General features: G+C 36.5%; 1 protein-coding gene across 1 annotated transcript in view; it reads right to left on the reverse strand.

The window, feature by feature from the left end:
• The window catches only part of LOC107709932 (serine/threonine-protein kinase BRSK2-like), a 223,172-nt gene extending 205,903 nt beyond the window's left edge, over positions 1–17,269 (reverse strand). The window contains exon 1 of the mRNA XM_016514603.1: positions 16,876–17,269. Within this exon, the coding sequence (XP_016370089.1) occupies positions 16,876–16,969 (94 nt within the window). The 5' untranslated portion in view covers positions 16,970–17,269. The remainder of the gene's footprint in view (positions 1–16,875) is intronic.
• Between the last annotated feature and the right edge of the window lie 858 nt (positions 17,270–18,127).

Raw genomic sequence — 18,127 nt, forward strand, 5'->3', positions numbered from 1 at the left:
GTGCCATTATGTAGTCGTTTGGAATGCACTTGGCAAAGCGAGCGACGTAATTTACTCATTATCTTCAGCTGGCATGTTCCCGTGACAACGCAGCACGGTATCCGTCAGCAGATTCGCTGATGGACACCGGCATAAAAAAATATACACATTTCATATTTTAAAAAGTTATATATATATATATATATATATATATATTAGTTTTTATATTACACTATTATTTTTATTGTTGTTATTTGTTTTGTATTTATACAACAACAACACTAATAATAATAACAATAATAATAATAACTTAAATTCCTGCAATATATGCTAACAATAAGGGTCTACTCCTAAAACAAACAGCCGCAATGTACAGTACAGTAACAAGTATAATATTTCCAAAAATCAAACAGTGTGAATAAACAGTGTCTGTTTTCACAAAAGAAATTCATTTTCTCTTTGACCACTCAAGTTCATATTAGTTTCATTTTGAAAAATACCATAATACCATTTTCACGAAATTATTAAATTTAAATGACTCTAAAAATGTCATGTGGCGTAACCAAGTAAAAAGTTTGAAACAAAGCAAGCTTGAAACAACTGCGATGTAACAAGCACCGTATTTCCAAAAAACGCACAGTGTGAATAAACAACGTCTGTTTTCACCTCATTCGCTCTTTGACCACTGGCTCAAACCAGCAAGAAAGCATGAGCTGTGCTGAGTAATGATTGGAGAAGCATCCATTTCTTTCTGTATTAGGAGGCAAAGGAAATGAACTTTAAAGCCGCTTGGCTTCCGGAGGGTGCGGAGCCTGTGGCAGATCTGTAAGCAAGCGCCAATGTCTTAAACTTAATGCGAGCCGCAACTGAAAGCCAGTGCAGAGAGATGAGAAGCGGTGTGACATGGGCTCATTGAAAACGATATGTGCTGCTGCATTCGGATTCTGAATCACTTGCAGAGATCTGATTGCACGTGTTGAAAGTCCAGCCAGAAGAGCATTGCAATAACCCAGCCTATAAATGACAAGAGCTTGGACGAGAAGCTGTGTTGCATGCTCTGTTAGGAAGGGTCTGATCTTCCTGATGTTGTGTAGTGCGAACCTGCATGATTGTGCTGTTTTTGCAATATGATCTTTAAAGGTCAGCTGATCATCAAGGATCACCCCAAGATTCCTGGCTGAACATGATGGGATTACCGTTGATGAGCCCAGTTGGATAGTAAACTGGTGCTGTGCTGATGGGGTGACTGGGAAGATGAGAAGCTCTGTCTTTGCCCAGGTTGAGCTGTAGGTGATGTTCTTTCATCCATGCTGAGATGTCCGTCAGGCAGTCTGAGATCCGAGCAGGAACCATTGGATCATCTGGTTGAAATTAGCGGTAGAGCTGCATGTCATCAGCATAGCAATGGTAGGAAAAACCATGTGCCTGAATGATGGGTCCCATTGATGTAGTGTATATAGAGAAGAGGAGGGGTCCAAGAACAGATCCCTGAGGAACCCCAGTAACCAGATGATGTGATTTCGATACCTCTCCTCCCCAAGAAACCCTGAAGGACCATCCTGTAAGGTAAAACTCAATCCAACGGAGTGCAGTTCCGGTGATGCCCAGTGATGAGAGGGTGGACAGAAGGATTTGATGATTAACAGTGTCGAATGCTGCAGATCAGCAGAATGAGAAGTGAAGATTTGGACTCCATAGCGCTTCAGTGACTGACAGCAAGGCGGTTTCAGTTAAATGGCCAGAAAATGCTAGTAAATTTCACAAATAATTACGCTACAAAGAAACGGCAAGTAACACACTGAATTAAACATGAAATTGAAGAACAAAGACTGAAATTGTATTTTTTGTAAAACACACTCCAATAATCTTTCTTTTATTCACAACTTTGAAAAATATTTTTTTATAATGTAGAATGTCCCCAGTCACAACAAAACACAAACTGTGAAGAAAACCCTCACTACTAAACAGAAGGGTATTTCTGAATGTTAGCGTAATCATTTTTAATTTATGACCATCACAAATATGGCAATATGCACAATATGTGCTTCTTTTATCAGTTTTGTGGCAGCTCTTTGCTTTTACGGTAGGTTTAAGTGCTTCTGAGAGGAGCGAGGAGCAGTAACGGCGTTGAGGGCACTCATGGGGGTATTACAAGACTGAAGGTGATTATCGGCCTCCCAACAGCTCCTGAGGACGCGACCAGTCGATTAAAACTCTCAGCCCTTTGCAATAAATCTCAGCCGTCCGCAGAGACAATATTAATGAATGTGTGGAAACAGGTGGACACTTTCCATTTCACCAGTTCTTTGCTAGTTTCCACTGTGAATTTCTCTGATGTTGCAGGAAATGTAGTCATCGAGGCTTTGCAGGAGTCTGAGGTAAAATTTCTTTCGGTTATTTGGTTTTAACAAAACAATATTACTAAAATAGTCCTTTTTTATGTTTACAGTTTGTAAAACACTTTGAAAGTGTTATATAAAGTAAACATGACACAGTTGATCATGTGATCTCAAGATGGCAGCGCCCATGAGGGGTCGACCCAACTCCATGTGGTGGACATCATTTCAATGAATATTTATGTGTAAAACGTTATTAATTTGCAAACACGAGTGCACACAAGCCCTCCTGATGCAACACATACACAACAAAAATCTTACCAGACTGTCTCAACAGAAATAGTCCAACTTTCCCAAGATACTATTACATTTATAGGGCAAGTTTTTCAGTATGAGAGGGAAAGTAAAGATCAGGGCTGTTCACACCTCAGCGTCCATTAAAGACCATCACGAAGGTGACATTTATTCTGTGATTTATGGACGAATATTCACCGCCGGCAGGTTGTACAGCAGAGGTCTTGACCGTTAAACCAGCAGAGAACAGTACATGAAAAATCAAGTATGATGAGTCAGAATGGTAACTTATATACATCTGTGTTACACAAAGCATTTGACCAAAATGGCGTGTCAAGGGTCGAGAGGTGAAGAGTTCTTAATAGCGCATTCAAGCACTTTGATGTGTTCGACTGTTTAGTTTGAATGTCAGTGAAAGAAGGTAAAATCTTGACATCATGTAAATAAATGCTTAATAAAAGTCAAAAAAATCAAACACAAAATCAAGAAAATACAAAAAAAAACATACATAACATTTGTGTGTGTGTGTGTGTGTACAATTCATTCTCAGTGATACGTTAAAAAATTATATATGTAATTGTCAAATGCTTATCCAGCTTTTTCTATTCAGTGTTGGTATTAAATAAAGCTATTAAAATCATTTTCATTAAATGCAATAAACCTAAAATATGAAAAACTTAAACTTAAATGTAAATGAAAATCTATAATGTCGTTGTGACAATTAAATAAATTTAAGCTGAAGTACTACAATTATTAAAAGTAAATCTGAAATAAAGCTAAATAGAAATTGTAAAAAGCAAAATGACAAATTATGAATAAATCAATTAATAAATACTATAATAGAATACAAATAACACTAAGTTAACACTGAATCTGTTCTGATTAAAATAAAAAATGTATTTTTTTTTCCCGTCTGCATTATAACAAATTTAATAAATCTAAAAGGATTGCCTTTTTTTCCTTTTTCAATATTCAAGAGTGTTTCATTTTCAGTCTCTGCAGACAAATATGTCTCTGTAGCAAATATGAATATATTGATGCAGACGCATAGGAGAGATCGGAGGTAGGGTGCAGAGCCCGTGGCTGTTCTGCAAGCACCAGTGTCTTGAACTTGATGCGAGCCACGACTGGAAGCCAGTGCAGAGAGATGAGAAGTGGAGTGGCTTGGGCTCATTGAAAACAAGACGTTCTGCTGCATTGTGAATCATTTGCAGAGGTCTGATTGCACATGTTGGAAGTCCAGCCAGAAGAGCATTGCAATAGTCCAGCCTAGAAATGACAAGAGGCTGGACGAGAAGCTGTGTTGCATGCTCTGTTAGGAAGGGTCTGATCTTCCTGATGTTGTGTAGTGCGAACCTGCATGATTGTGCTGTTTTTGCAATATGATCTTTAAAGGTCAGCTGATCATCAAGGATCACCCCAAGATTCCTGGCTGAACATGATGGGATTACCGTTGATGAGCCCAGTTGGATAGTAAACTGGTGCTGTGCTGATGGGGTGACTGGGAAGATGAGAAGCTCTGTCTTTGCCCAGGTTGAGCTGTAGGTGATGTTCTTTCATCCATGCTGAGATGTCCGTCAGGCAGTCTGAGATCCGAGCAGGAACCATTGGATCATCTGGTTGAAATTAGCGGTAGAGCTGCATGTCATCAGCATAGCAATGGTAGGAAAAACCATGTGCCTGAATGATGGGTCCCATTGATGTAGTGTATATAGAGAAGAGGAGGTGTCCAAGAACAGATCCCTGAGGAACCCCAGTAACCAGATGATGTGATTTCGATACCTCTCCTCCCCAAGAAACCCTGAAGGACCATCCTGTAAGGTAAAACTCAATCCAACGGAGTGCAGTTCCGGTGATGCCCAGTGATGAGAGGGTGGACAGAAGGATTTGATGATTAACAGTGTCGAATGCTGCAGATCAGCAGAATGAGAAGTGAAGATTTGGACTCCATAGCGCTTCAGTGACTGACAGCAAGGCGGTTTCAGTTAAATGGCCAGAAAATGCTAGTAAATTTCACAAATAATTACGCTACAAAGAAACGGCAAGTAACACACTGAATTAAACATGAAATTGAAGAACAAAGACTGAAATTGTATTTTTTGTAAAACACACTCCAATAATCTTTCTTTTATTCACAACTTTGAAAAATATTTTTTTATAATGTAGAATGTCCCCAGTCACAACAAAACACAAACTGTGAAGAAAACCCTCACTACTAAACAGAAGGGTATTTCTGAATGTTAGCGTAATCATTTTTAATTTATGACCATCACAAATATGGCAATATGCACAATATGTGCTTCTTTTATCAGTTTTGTGGCAGCTCTTTGCTTTTACGGTAGGTTTAAGTGCTTCTGAGAGGAGCGAGGAGCAGTAACGGCGTTGAGGGCACTCATGGGGGTATTACAAGACTGAAGGTGATTATCGGCCTCCCAACAGCTCCTGAGGACGCGACCAGTCGATTAAAACTCTCAGCCCTTTGCAATAAATCTCAGCCGTCCGCAGAGACAATATTAATGAATGTGTGGAAACAGGTGGACACTTTCCATTTCACCAGTTCTTTGCTAGTTTCCACTGTGAATTTCTCTGATGTTGCAGGAAATGTAGTCATCGAGGCTTTGCAGGAGTCTGAGGTAAAATTTCTTTCGGTTATTTGGTTTTAACAAAACAATATTACTAAAATAGTCCTTTTTTATGTTTACAGTTTGTAAAACACTTTGAAAGTGTTATATAAAGTAAACATGACACAGTTGATCATGTGATCTCAAGATGGCAGCGCCCATGAGGGGTCGACCCAACTCCATGTGGTGGACATCATTTCAATGAATATTTATGTGTAAAACGTTATTAATTTGCAAACACGAGTGCACACAAGCCCTCCTGATGCAACACATACACAACAAAAATCTTACCAGACTGTCTCAACAGAAATAGTCCAACTTTCCCAAGATACTATTACATTTATAGGGCAAGTTTTTCAGTATGAGAGGGAAAGTAAAGATCAGGGCTGTTCACACCTCAGCGTCCATTAAAGACCATCACGAAGGTGACATTTATTCTGTGATTTATGGACGAATATTCACCGCCGGCAGGTTGTACAGCAGAGGTCTTGACCGTTAAACCAGCAGAGAACAGTACATGAAAAATCAAGTATGATGAGTCAGAATGGTAACTTATATACATCTGTGTTACACAAAGCATTTGACCAAAATGGCGTGTCAAGGGTCGAGAGGTGAAGAGTTCTTAATAGCGCATTCAAGCACTTTGATGTGTTCGACTGTTTAGTTTGAATGTCAGTGAAAGAAGGTAAAATCTTGACATCATGTAAATAAATGCTTAATAAAAGTCAAAAAAATCAAACACAAAATCAAGAAAATACAAAAAAAAACATACATAACATTTGTGTGTGTGTGTGTGTGTACAATTCATTCTCAGTGATACGTTAAAAAATTATATATGTAATTGTCAAATGCTTATCCAGCTTTTTCTATTCAGTGTTGGTATTAAATAAAGCTATTAAAATCATTTTCATTAAATGCAATAAACCTAAAATATGAAAAACTTAAACTTAAATGTAAATGAAAATCTATAATGTCGTTGTGACAATTAAATAAATTTAAGCTGAAGTACTACAATTATTAAAAGTAAATCTGAAATAAAGCTAAATAGAAATTGTAAAAAGCAAAATGACAAATTATGAATAAATCAATTAATAAATACTATAATAGAATACAAATAACACTAAGTTAACACTGAATCTGTTCTGATTAAAATAAAAAATGTATTTTTTTTTCCCGTCTGCATTATAACAAATTTAATAAATCTAAAAGGATTGCCTTTTTTTCCTTTTTCAATATTCAAGAGTGTTTCATTTTCAGTCTCTGCAGACAAATATGTCTCTGTAGCAAATATGAATATATTAATTATTGATCTGGTTAATCAGAATGTCAAATAATTGATTTCACTGATGGCCATATTACAGAAAACATCTCTCAACGCATTTATACAAACTCAAAAATCATTATGATTATCATATAGGCCTACATTTTTAGAGAAAACAATAATATATATATATATATATATATATATAAACAGTATAACAAATATATATCATTTATTTATGCATAAATACTAGAGGAAAGTCAAGTGTTATATATACATTTTGTATTAAGTGCTTTTTATTGCACAAAATCTGTAATTTTATTGACTGTAACAACTGCATGCCATAAAATCTTTATGTAATACTATAAAGATGCAATGCTTCAGTTTACTATTGTTTAAAGGCACATTTGGAAGTCTTTTAACAAATACAACCAAAATAACATAAAATGACTGCAATCTCTATTTTCCAAACTTCTACGTAATTTATATCAAAATAGCTAACTGAGAGAGCAGACTTCACATGCAATTACTGCATTTCCATAAAAACCACCATTAGATGGTCTCTGCTAAGCCAATTTTGGCCCTAAATGGCCCTTTTTACACAAAGACTCAAAGTAAACATTTAAACTGTTGGATATGTTTTATGGTCTGGATGCTGTGCAATTTGAAGAGGATGAGTCACTGAATTGTGTGTGTGTCTGTGTCTGTGTGTGTATCTCTGTGTGTGTGTCAGAGGTGTAAAGAGTACCTAAACACCATATGTGTGTGTGAGAAAGAGAGAGAGAAAGAGAGAATGTACCATTAACACTGATGCTAGTGTTTTCTCATTTAATGAGGCCGACCCGTCTAATAGCCAGTAAAGCCTCATCGTGCACATTACAAGACAGAAGCTCATCGCTCTGCACACATTTAAACACTTGCTTTCTTGTTTTCGGTCATGTTGTTGTCATTATGGAGCACAATTTATTAAATCGCAGACTAGCTGGGCAAATCTCACAAAGCTTGTCAAGAACATGTGTGGGTCAAATTTTACAGCAAAATCAAAAGAAAGGACAAAGAAAAATAAGCCTACATTTAGGATCATTAACATTTGTTAAACATTTGACATTACTTTCTTGACAACTTCCCCCATTCCTCATTACCGTTTCACAAACTGCATTAAAAGCTAAAAACCTCAAATAAAAAAAAACCTACACATTACGGTAATGATACTTCATTTTCCTTGCGCAAGGAAAAAAAAAAGTTTATTTTTGTTTTCCTGTGATTTTATGGTTAAATTATTTGTGATTAGGGTTGCAAAGGGGAGGAAATTTTCTAGTAAATTTCCAGAAACTTTCCAAAAAAATTCTGAAAGTTTCCATAAGTTTTCAAAAAATCCTGGAAAGTTTACTGGAAAAGTTCCACCTATTTGCAACCCTATTTGTGGTTTTGTGACAGTACTTTCATGACAATTTTGTACATCTTCCTGGATTCTTCATTACCATAATGTGAAAAAAACTGTTAAAATGTGATTTAAAAAAAGTTTTTTTTTTTAAAAAGTGTTAAAATGTGTTTAAAAAAATAAAATAAAATAAATAAATAACACTCCCAGGCATATTACATTTATGAGGCTTAATTTTTGTTGCACAAAGAATTTTTTTTTTTTGTTTTTGTAATTTTGAGGTGAAATTATTTGTGACATTTCCCCCATTCCTCATTACCATAATGCAATAAAACCCATTTTCATTACCGTAATGGAAAACTATTAAAAAATTTATTAAATAAAACCAAACAACCCAAAAAAATAAAACACCCGGGCATATTACAGTCTTCTTTGTGCAAAGACTATCACTCCCAGGCATATTACATTTATGAGGCTTCATTTTTGTTGCACAAAGAATTTTTTGTTTTTGTTTTTGTAATTTTGAGGTGAAATTATTTGTGACATTTCCCCCATTCCTCATTACCATAATGCAATAAAACCCATTTTCATTACCGTAATGGAAAACTATTAAAAAATTTATTAAATAAAACCAAACAACCCAAAAAAATAAAACACCCGGGCATATTACAGTCTTCTTTGTGCAAAGACTATTTTTTCTTGTATTTTAATGGTGAAATGTGACCTTACCATGCTTTTGGAGGTACATAAATAACATTTGCAACCCTGTACTTTTACTTCTGTAATGCAATGTATTTTAGAGTGAAACAATATGTAATGAAGAAAGAAAAGTAGGACAGGCCTTGATTTTATCCATCAAGAATTGACTGGATTGTGAAAATTTTGGAGGGAGGGGCTAAAATGAGATCTTGATGATGTCACTGAAAAGAAAAGTTGTTTCAGAGGCGGCGCAAGTTATTAAATTTTGAAAAAAAAAAATTTTCTTGAGAATAACCTACACCCATCATGTGCGATAACACCAAATCTATTTTATTTTCAAAAATAACGTTAAACATTTATACATCCTTCATCTGTCAATTATAAGAATGTTTGTATGGGGATACAAAATTAGTACCCAATTAAAAACACCCAAAAACCTGCAAGCACACAAAACCTAGTCCTGAAGTGTGAGGCGGTGATGTAGTCGAGGGAGCCCGTCGGGGAAGCAAGAGAGAGAGGTTTTAGTAATTGAATGTTATTATGTGGGAGAGGTCCATACACCCTACTGAGAAAATCCCATTAGTGGCCAGCCAGATTTAATCGCCATGTATGAAATTATTAAAAACCTCAGTGAATCGCTCTATTCCGCCCTGTTAAGGGTGATACTGCCGTCACGAGTGGACCATGGGGAAGCACTGCGGGCCGCGTGTGCATACGCACTCAATAAAACACACGCTGGAGAAAAATAAGACACACGAGTGTGCCATCCACCTTTGCCAAAGTTGCCATAGCAACCCATGTCGCACATTAGCGAGAGATAGTGATGTCACCAAACGGTGGCGATCTGTGTTAGTCATCAGTGAGCATGTTTTTCAGGCCACTTCTCCAGACAAATCTATGCAAACCGTACTTGTGTTGCCTGAAGATAAATATGAATCTGTATTAAATTCATTCGATCATCTTTATAGATGCATCTATCTTCTTCCTTCTGCTCAATTTTCCAATACTCCTCATCATATCCGACCATTTCCCGTGAAAAAAATTCAATAAATGTGGCTATGTTTAGAATAGTCTACTAACGTGCTATTCTTATTAGTCCTGCTGTACTAAGTATGCAGTATGCACATTTTCTGAATGTATATTAGACCCGGTTGACCTACAGTACTACATGTACAATAAAACTGTAATACAATGCTATGTATGTTAGAGTGAGAGTATTTAATGAGAAAAAAAGTAGGGCAGGACCTGATTTTTGAACTATCAAAAATTGATTGGATTGTGAAAAGTACCAAAAGTTGTTTCAAAGTTGTTTCAGAGGTGGCATAAACTATTGCATTATGGGGGAAAAAAGTATTAATTAACGGAATAAGAAAATAACCTGCAAACATTGTGTGCAGTAAGACTAATATTCAACAATGCAATGCACTCGAATGGACCTTTCATTACCTGTGCAACAAATAAAACTTAAGATTTTTTTTTTTTCTTTTCTTTTTTTGATTCGTTATTTATTCAGAGTGCCAAAAGTTACACACAAAATTATAAAATTTTTAAAAATGATTAGGCAGAATACATTATATACTCTAGGAGAGACTGGGGCAAGTTGTCATAATATTTCAGCAACTACACTGAAACAAATTGTGTAGGACTTACTTTGAAACAATTTTCACTCAGAAATGGCTATAAATTTCACAAATAATTAAAGAAATGGCAAGCAACTTAAACATGAAATTTTGACTTTTGAAAGATTGAAATAGTATTTCACTCCAATCTTTGCTTTATTTACAAATGTGAAAATCCCTCTTTTTTTTTTACAAATTTGAAAAATCCCCTTTTACACTGCAAGTTTTTTACAATTTAAAGTCAAATTTACCATATTTATTTCTTTTAGCAGTGGTTTTGTATGTTAAAAGGCAGGTTTCAAGTCAGATTTTTACAGAAATCAAGACAATTACAACATTTGTTGGCCAAAACCATGTTTTATGTATTTCTGTGTGCGGTGTTTCATTAATTATTTTGTGTTTCATAATTGTTTTACTTACTAAAAAGTCTATAATACGTTGTTCAATGGCATGTTCCATTGTGACAACCTATTGGGGCATGTTGTCACAAAATCTGTTTTCAATTAACTGGTCAATAATGGTTCAAATATTTAAAACAAATAACAAAATACTTAATAGTACGTGTCTAGACAGAAACTGAGAGGTATTCATTGGAGTTAGTTTGAGAAATTGCCCTGCTCTCCACTATTGTGCAGTATTGAGCAGCAATTAGATTCCAGTATCTCAAACTCAGAGGCATAAAATCCTGCTTAAATCATCTGAGAGCCACAGATGCAAAACAGCCAAATATAATACACTAGCATCACTTTGTTTAGAACAAAAGAGAGGAAGTTCCTGTTCTTGAGCAAAGTGTACTCGCATATGAGAACACTTCAGCAATAAAATTAAAATATCTGTTCTTCTCTCGAGCCAGAGATTCATAATTTCGCTGAACAAAACTGCTGTTTTGTTAATTTTTCTATGAAACAGTCAAAAAAATGCATGAATTAGTTACTTAAAAATTAATATTGGTTGTATTTGTAAATTATGGTTATTTTATTAAGGTCTATACATTTTTTTAATTGAATACATGTACTATACATTTATTAAATTTAACTTCATTTTTAATTAATTAAACCGCAGCCATACTACTGTTCAAAACTTCTCTGAAGCATATCAAGGCTGTGTATATTTAATAAAAAATACAGTAAAATCTGTAATTTTGCAAAATATTATTACAATTTAAAATAAGCGTTTTCTATTTTAATGTTTTAAAATCTAATTTATTTCTGTGATCAAAGCTGAATTTCCAGCATCAATATTCCAGTCTTCAGTGTCACATGATCCTTCAGAAATCAGTTTAATATGCTGATCTGCTGCTCAAGAAACATTTCTGATTATTATCAATGTTGAAAATAATATGTTGACATTTTTGTGGAAACCTTTATTTTTCAGGATTCTTTGATTTGTTTTTTTGTTTGTTTTTTAATAGAAATCTTCTGTAACATTATAAATGTCTTTACTGTCACTTTTTGATCAACTTAATGCATCCTTGTTGAATTAATTTCTTAAAGAAATTGTGCTGATCCCAAACTTTTGAACAGCAGTGGATGTATATCAGAGCACGAGGACATTTTTTCATCATATGACTGGAACAGATAGAGTTTTCTACAAAAGTATGTTTGAGCATCCAACTCTGGTGATGTTTGAGAATCAATCAAAATAACACGATTTCATGTTAAACGGCACACAGCGAGCCTGATTATGTTGTTTATCAAATTCGCTTGACAATGGATCATGCATGTAAACAGAGAGACAGCACAGATGCGTATCAGTCGACGGGAGCCCAAGAAAACAGAAAATCTCTGATAGCGTTTAGAATTGAAGGAAAATTGAGCGTAGCGGCCCCATCATTCGGTGACAGTTTCAGGGCTTTTCCACTTGTCAAAAACCTGACGACAAAACAGCAGCCTCCGATACGCCGGGTTACACCCCAAACAGAGCTCAATAAAGCCTGCCCAACAAACTGCACAAACCGAAAAGCACATTTAAAGAGACAGCGCACCTAAAATTCAAAAATCGATCATCTACTCATTCAAAGCTTGTGTGACTTTATTTCTTCACCCAAACACAGAACAGACTTGGAAAGCAGTGTGCAAGATACTTTTAAGGTGCTTTTTGGAGCTTGACAGCTCCAGTCCCCATCCACTTCCATTGTACGGAAAAATAAAGAAAGTCACAGAAGTTCAAATTTGAATTTTTAGGTGAACGGTTGTTTTAACCGCTATAAGAGGCACTGCATAAATGATGAATGAAGATCTTGACAAACGGTTCTCAGTCAGCACTTCATAACTATCATTCAGAAAAACACGGCTATCGACTCGGACAAAAACATCAATGCCGTTGGCAGTTTGCACTCTTTCTCTGAAGCTGATGTAAAACAGCGAGGCAATACGTTTTTTGAGAGATCTCAGTTGAATTTTCATGCCACGGGCATATAAACACTCATTCACTCGCTGCAGGTCAGAAACGGACTTGTGATTAGCCTATAATTTCTTTTTCCGCATTTGCAAATTTGCAACATTAGGCACTAGGGCACATTTGGTGGAGAGGTTGTGATTATTTAAGAGAACACTTCCATTATATTCAATGAAGCTGTTGCTCGTTTGCAGTGTAGAAATGGTCTATGTTCAGAATTGCATGCTACTATAAACCTTGTATAATTTCTGTAGTATGCCGTATATATGCTATTCTCTGTATACATTATTTATGTATGGAATATTCTGGAAGGTCTGTGATAGGGGTGTCCGATATCATGATTTTTGATTAAAATGTCTCTTTCGCGTCTGATTGTGCTGCTAATACTGTCAAAACACACAAGGTTTACATATAAACACAGTTGGTAAACAGTTGAGAGAAAAACTGATGCGTTGTGTGTACTGTGTGTAAAAAAAAGTGGTGAAAGGCCAAAAATTAACACCAACAACCAATCGCTCTGGGTTGTGAAGCTTGTTTCAATCCTTAAGAGATTCAGAACGTCAATTTGTCTGCTTAAGAAACTGTTCTGACCTTCATAAAGTCGTCCGTCTTGCAGCCGAAGGCCGGGTGTAATGTTCACATAATGAATGAATGAGTCAGGAGACTCACGCAGACTTTGCCATAGGCAAAAACAAGCCTTGTTCCAATCTGAGAGGAGTCTAAAGAAGTCTGAAGAAGTCATAAAACATCATGTGCTGTGACACTGGTTCAAATAGTCAGACAGTATTTGACCCGTCACACTAAACAACTTAAGCTCACTACACTGAAGAGATACAGTAAAAAAATTTAAAAAAAACACAATCTTGAGCTGGAAAAAACTCAACCAAACATGCTAGTCCTTATTGCCCACAAAATACACAAAGGAGGAAGTTCAAAGCACAATTGCTCTGTCGAATCGGAAGAGTTCAGAGCAGCTCAGAGTTCAATGATAAAGAGAACAAACACTCTGATTGCCTTATTGTGCCTCGCTACTGTGGAAACTGTTAAAAATCCAGCAATGATGCCAAAACCGAGCGTGTTGTCATCCCATCCGTGACCAAAACACAGCAACAACAACAACAAATTTCCTATTTCGTCCTAAAATACCAATGACACACAAAGCCAGAAACTGTAGCACCCTAAATATCAGCAAATAATAATAATAAAAACTAGTACAATTACAGATAGAGACCTTTAAATGATCAGCAAAATGTCTGGAAAAATTAAATTAAATACTCAATTAAATGTACTATTAATGTTAGATATTATATTTAAAGATATATTAAATTAACTGAATGACTGAAAACGTTATAGATAGAGACCTCCCAGATGATCCAAAAACGGTTAGAACATATTAATATTTCTTCAAAAAATAAATAAATACATATGACCCAGCGGTTGGGTTAAATGTTTAACCCAACCTTCTGGGTAGTAACCCAACCGCTGGGTCAAAACAGCCCAATTGCTGGGTTTGTCCCTATTTTACCCAGCACTGGGTTGTATTTAACCCAGCATTTTTTAGAGTGTATTATTAATAATAAGATAATATTTCATTTAAAAATATATATTTAATTTCAAATTTTACAAATCTTACAAATAAATTTTACATGATATTTACAATGTCCTGAATGATTGAAAATGTTCATAAACACAGTCTGAGCACGTCCAGGTTTGGTATTCAGTCAGCCATACACGGGCGACCGCTCTCGATAAGCATCTTCCATAAACCTACTGCAAGCGTCCTGTATTAGATCAGTGAAGGGAAGTGGAAATATACAACTTGTAATGGAGCTGCGTCATTGTAGCAAATCACACGATTCCACCCCCAGTCTTTACACAACAGCAGCAGATATGAAATTATGCTCTTTATACAATTAGAAGCTGCAGTTAAAATAAGCCGTGCCACAGTCTTAAACCAGCATTTTTAACTCAGACCGAGGAACTCCCAAGCAACAAGTAACCAGAGGCTCTTCTGACTTCAAAAATTGACCTTTACTTCACCTCCTCCCTTCTATGCGTGGTCCGTCGAGTCTCCGGTCCACGTGAAAGCATGTGTGAGCCAGAGTCTTACCATGAGGGATTACAAACACACGTGTGTTTGTGTCGGGTCCTAATCACATAATGAACATGGCATTGCCCAGGACGCCTAGATCAACCCCGGCCTTCTGCTTTACACTATAAATAACACACAGAGCTGGCATCAGGAAGCCAACAATCACTGGCCATCCGTCTTCAGACTCTTGGATGATACCTGGATAGTGAGTTAAGCAGGACTAAGCTTGGCCATCAAATATCTGAGGAAAAAAGGCATAGTAACAGTCAGACGCATTGGATGCGTCGCAAATGTGCCTGTTGTGCTGATCTGATTAGGCAGACAGGTGGCAGACATGCAGACTAACACAAAGGAAAGCGGTAGTTGACATACTACCGTGTGATCTATGAGGAACAAGCTGATTCCTGTAGGCTGTGCTTGTGCACGGATTACGCATTTCAGCTGCCGCCAGGGAATTCTGTGAAACGGAGATCGGTTTACAGTGGCTGAAAGATATTCGGACACTTTCAAAGTTCTGAATGTCTTCGTGTTAAAACAAAACTCTCATTATTTAAAGAAATGGTTCACTCTCAGGCCATCCTGTAGATTTGTTTCGTCATCAGATTTTGTAGAAATGCATCATTGCATCACTTGCTCACCACTGGATGCTCTGCAGTGAATGGGTGCCGTCAGAATGAGAGCCCAAACAGCTGATAAAAACATCACAATAATCCACACCACTCCAGTCCATCAGTTAATGTCTTGAGACGTGAAAAGATGTGTGTTTATAAGACAAATACATCATTAAGGTGTTTTCACTTCATAGATGTTAAATGTGGCTGAAGTGTCTAAATGCTTGTTACTAAATTAAAAAGATTTATGAAAATCAAAATCATTTATGAAAAAATTAAAATCATTTATGAAAATTATTTATTATTTTCATAAATGAAAATAATAAATTCAATAAAAGGCTCTGACTTCACACAGAGGATCTGAACTTTGATCTGACTGCCTAATCTTATTATCAGAAAACATACAATCTCATGTTCCCATTAATAGCAGAACAACTATGACAAAAACACCACTGATCGAACCACCATGGTCCATTTTTAAGCAATCAGACCATATATAAAATCCTACCAATCAGCCTTTTAACATCAGCTCAAGAAGAACAGACATGTCGGCGCCCATAGCCTTGTGGTTAGTGCGTAGACATATAGCGCAACTGTGCTCACGGCGACCCGAGTTCGAATCCCGCCTCGAGGTCCTTTGCCGATCCTGCTCCCTTCTCTCCTCCCAGTGCTTTCCTGTCAGCTCTCTACTGTCCTCTCACAATAAAGGCATAAAAAGACCATAAATATAACTACAAAAAAAGAAGAATAGACAGTCAACCCAAAAATCCGCACAATCATCTTCCCAAAAACATGCGCTAAGCATCTTCTGGTGAAGAGGTTGCAAGAAAATCACTGCTATTGTAATATTCGGGGATGGCAGATGGGCCGAAACAGCAATAAAGTGTTGCATCACTTTCTCCTTGCAGTGATTTGGTGGTTCCTACTGCCACCCCGGCACATGCTCTATAAAACACAAATAAATGCAGATATTAAAAAATTACTATTAAATAATAAATACATTTTATTTCATATTTATTTAATATTTAATACTAAATTTGCAAGTAAAAAAAAAAACTTAAATATATATGTAATACAACCATATCTGGATTATGTATAAATTCGCAAATTATCAATATCTAGCGTCAAAACCAAAAAAGTACAGCAGTAATTTGTGAAAGATCGGTTTCAGATGTTGCCATCACACACCTGTAAACCCTTATGGCCACATGCTAATGAAAAGCCGAAGGTGTGAATGGTGGCGAGACCCTATTCTGAGAAAAGTTCAAGCTATCGGGCAGGTAGTTCTTAGCATTTCTGCATAAATGCACCAATGCATCATGTAAAACTCAAGCGCACAAGTTCCTGAGCGCGCATTCAGATCCCAGTGCTGCCAGCAACACACCCGAGCTGCTGAAGGCTGCAGAGACACATTGTTACAATCTTACTGAACACCGAAACAAATCAATGACACATGCATCCAACAGCATATGCACCTCACAATATACACAAACACACAATATCAGCCCACCGGACACAGGCTGCTCTCTCTTATGGAGATCATAACGCAATGCATAATACAGCTGAAATGCCTTAAAGCACAAACCTGTCTGTCCTTTCCCGAGGGTCTTTTCCAAGCGGTACGGTCCCACGTAATTGGCATGAGGGCTAGTGCTGTTTTCTTTCCCAGACAATGACATTTTCCCCGTCTAAACACACTTCACGCGGCGTTGCAGTTCTTGGGATACAGCAATCCTCTTAAAGCTGCGCTGCACCGGAGGACGCGCTTTACTCCAATTTAACGATGTCTGCTTTTGTTTCTCCTGCCCGTTTCGGACCGAGACTCTGTGGTTGAGGTGGGAAAAGGGCTCTTTTAATGTGTCCTCTCCTTTCCTTCACACGGGGTGAACCGGGCGGCTGAAGATCCGACTGGCATCGCGGGGACCTGCACAGCTTGTGTCCGCCTGTGCGGCTGCTCTCTCTGGAGTGGCCGGTCTGCGAATCCGCCGACGCTACTACGGCGAAGGCACGCTTATTAATATTCATGAGCTAAGCCTTCGCCATTGGATAGTCAGCAAGCGACGTCAGCATGATTGAATTAATATTAAAAAGCCATTTTTTTAAGACTAAGAAACTAATAGAGGACAATTTTTTAAATAATCAATAATGAATTAAATGAGTAATTCTGTATGTTAAATAAATACATGTGTATAATGCGATATAAATAATAATAATTGCAGTTGGGCTAATTTAGTCCTGCATTTTTCACAACTTTATTAATAAATTCTTTGAATATGTATTATATTTATTGATTTCAGTATTTATGTATTGTCATTTGCTTTAATGTACATGAAATCTACTAAAGAAGCTTAGCCATTGGAGGATGAACGTGTGACGCCAGCAAACCCTAATGCATATTAATGAGATGCGCCTGTGTCGTAGTAGGATTGGTAATTTGGCGTGCTGAGGCTGATCTGCAGCGCTTAATTTTGATTGACGGAGAAGCTCGCGAAGCAGCGCGAGTGTCCGAGTGCCGCAGCTGATGAGCTCTGACCGCGGACTGTTCTCTGACAGCAATGAAACGGTCGTAAAATCATCAAGATTATATATCTTTTTTTTTTTATAAATGTATATAATTGTATATTTCATTTCATATTTTTTAAATATTTTAAGAATGAAATAAATGAGGAATTCTGTACGTAAAATAAATAAATACATGTAGGCCTAATAATAATAATAACAATAGTAATAATAAATAGCCTACTATATAATAAATATTTGTCTATATATTAATTTATTTATAAATTTTTTTGAATATTCATTATTTGTAGGCTACTTATTTCATTTTTGTATAATTG

The sequence above is a fragment of the Sinocyclocheilus rhinocerous genome, unplaced genomic scaffold (genome assembly GCF_001515625.1).
Source record: "Sinocyclocheilus rhinocerous isolate Xijiao unplaced genomic scaffold, SAMN03320098_v1.1 scaffold2792, whole genome shotgun sequence".
NCBI classification, from domain to species: domain Eukaryota; kingdom Metazoa; phylum Chordata; class Actinopteri; order Cypriniformes; family Cyprinidae; genus Sinocyclocheilus; species Sinocyclocheilus rhinocerous.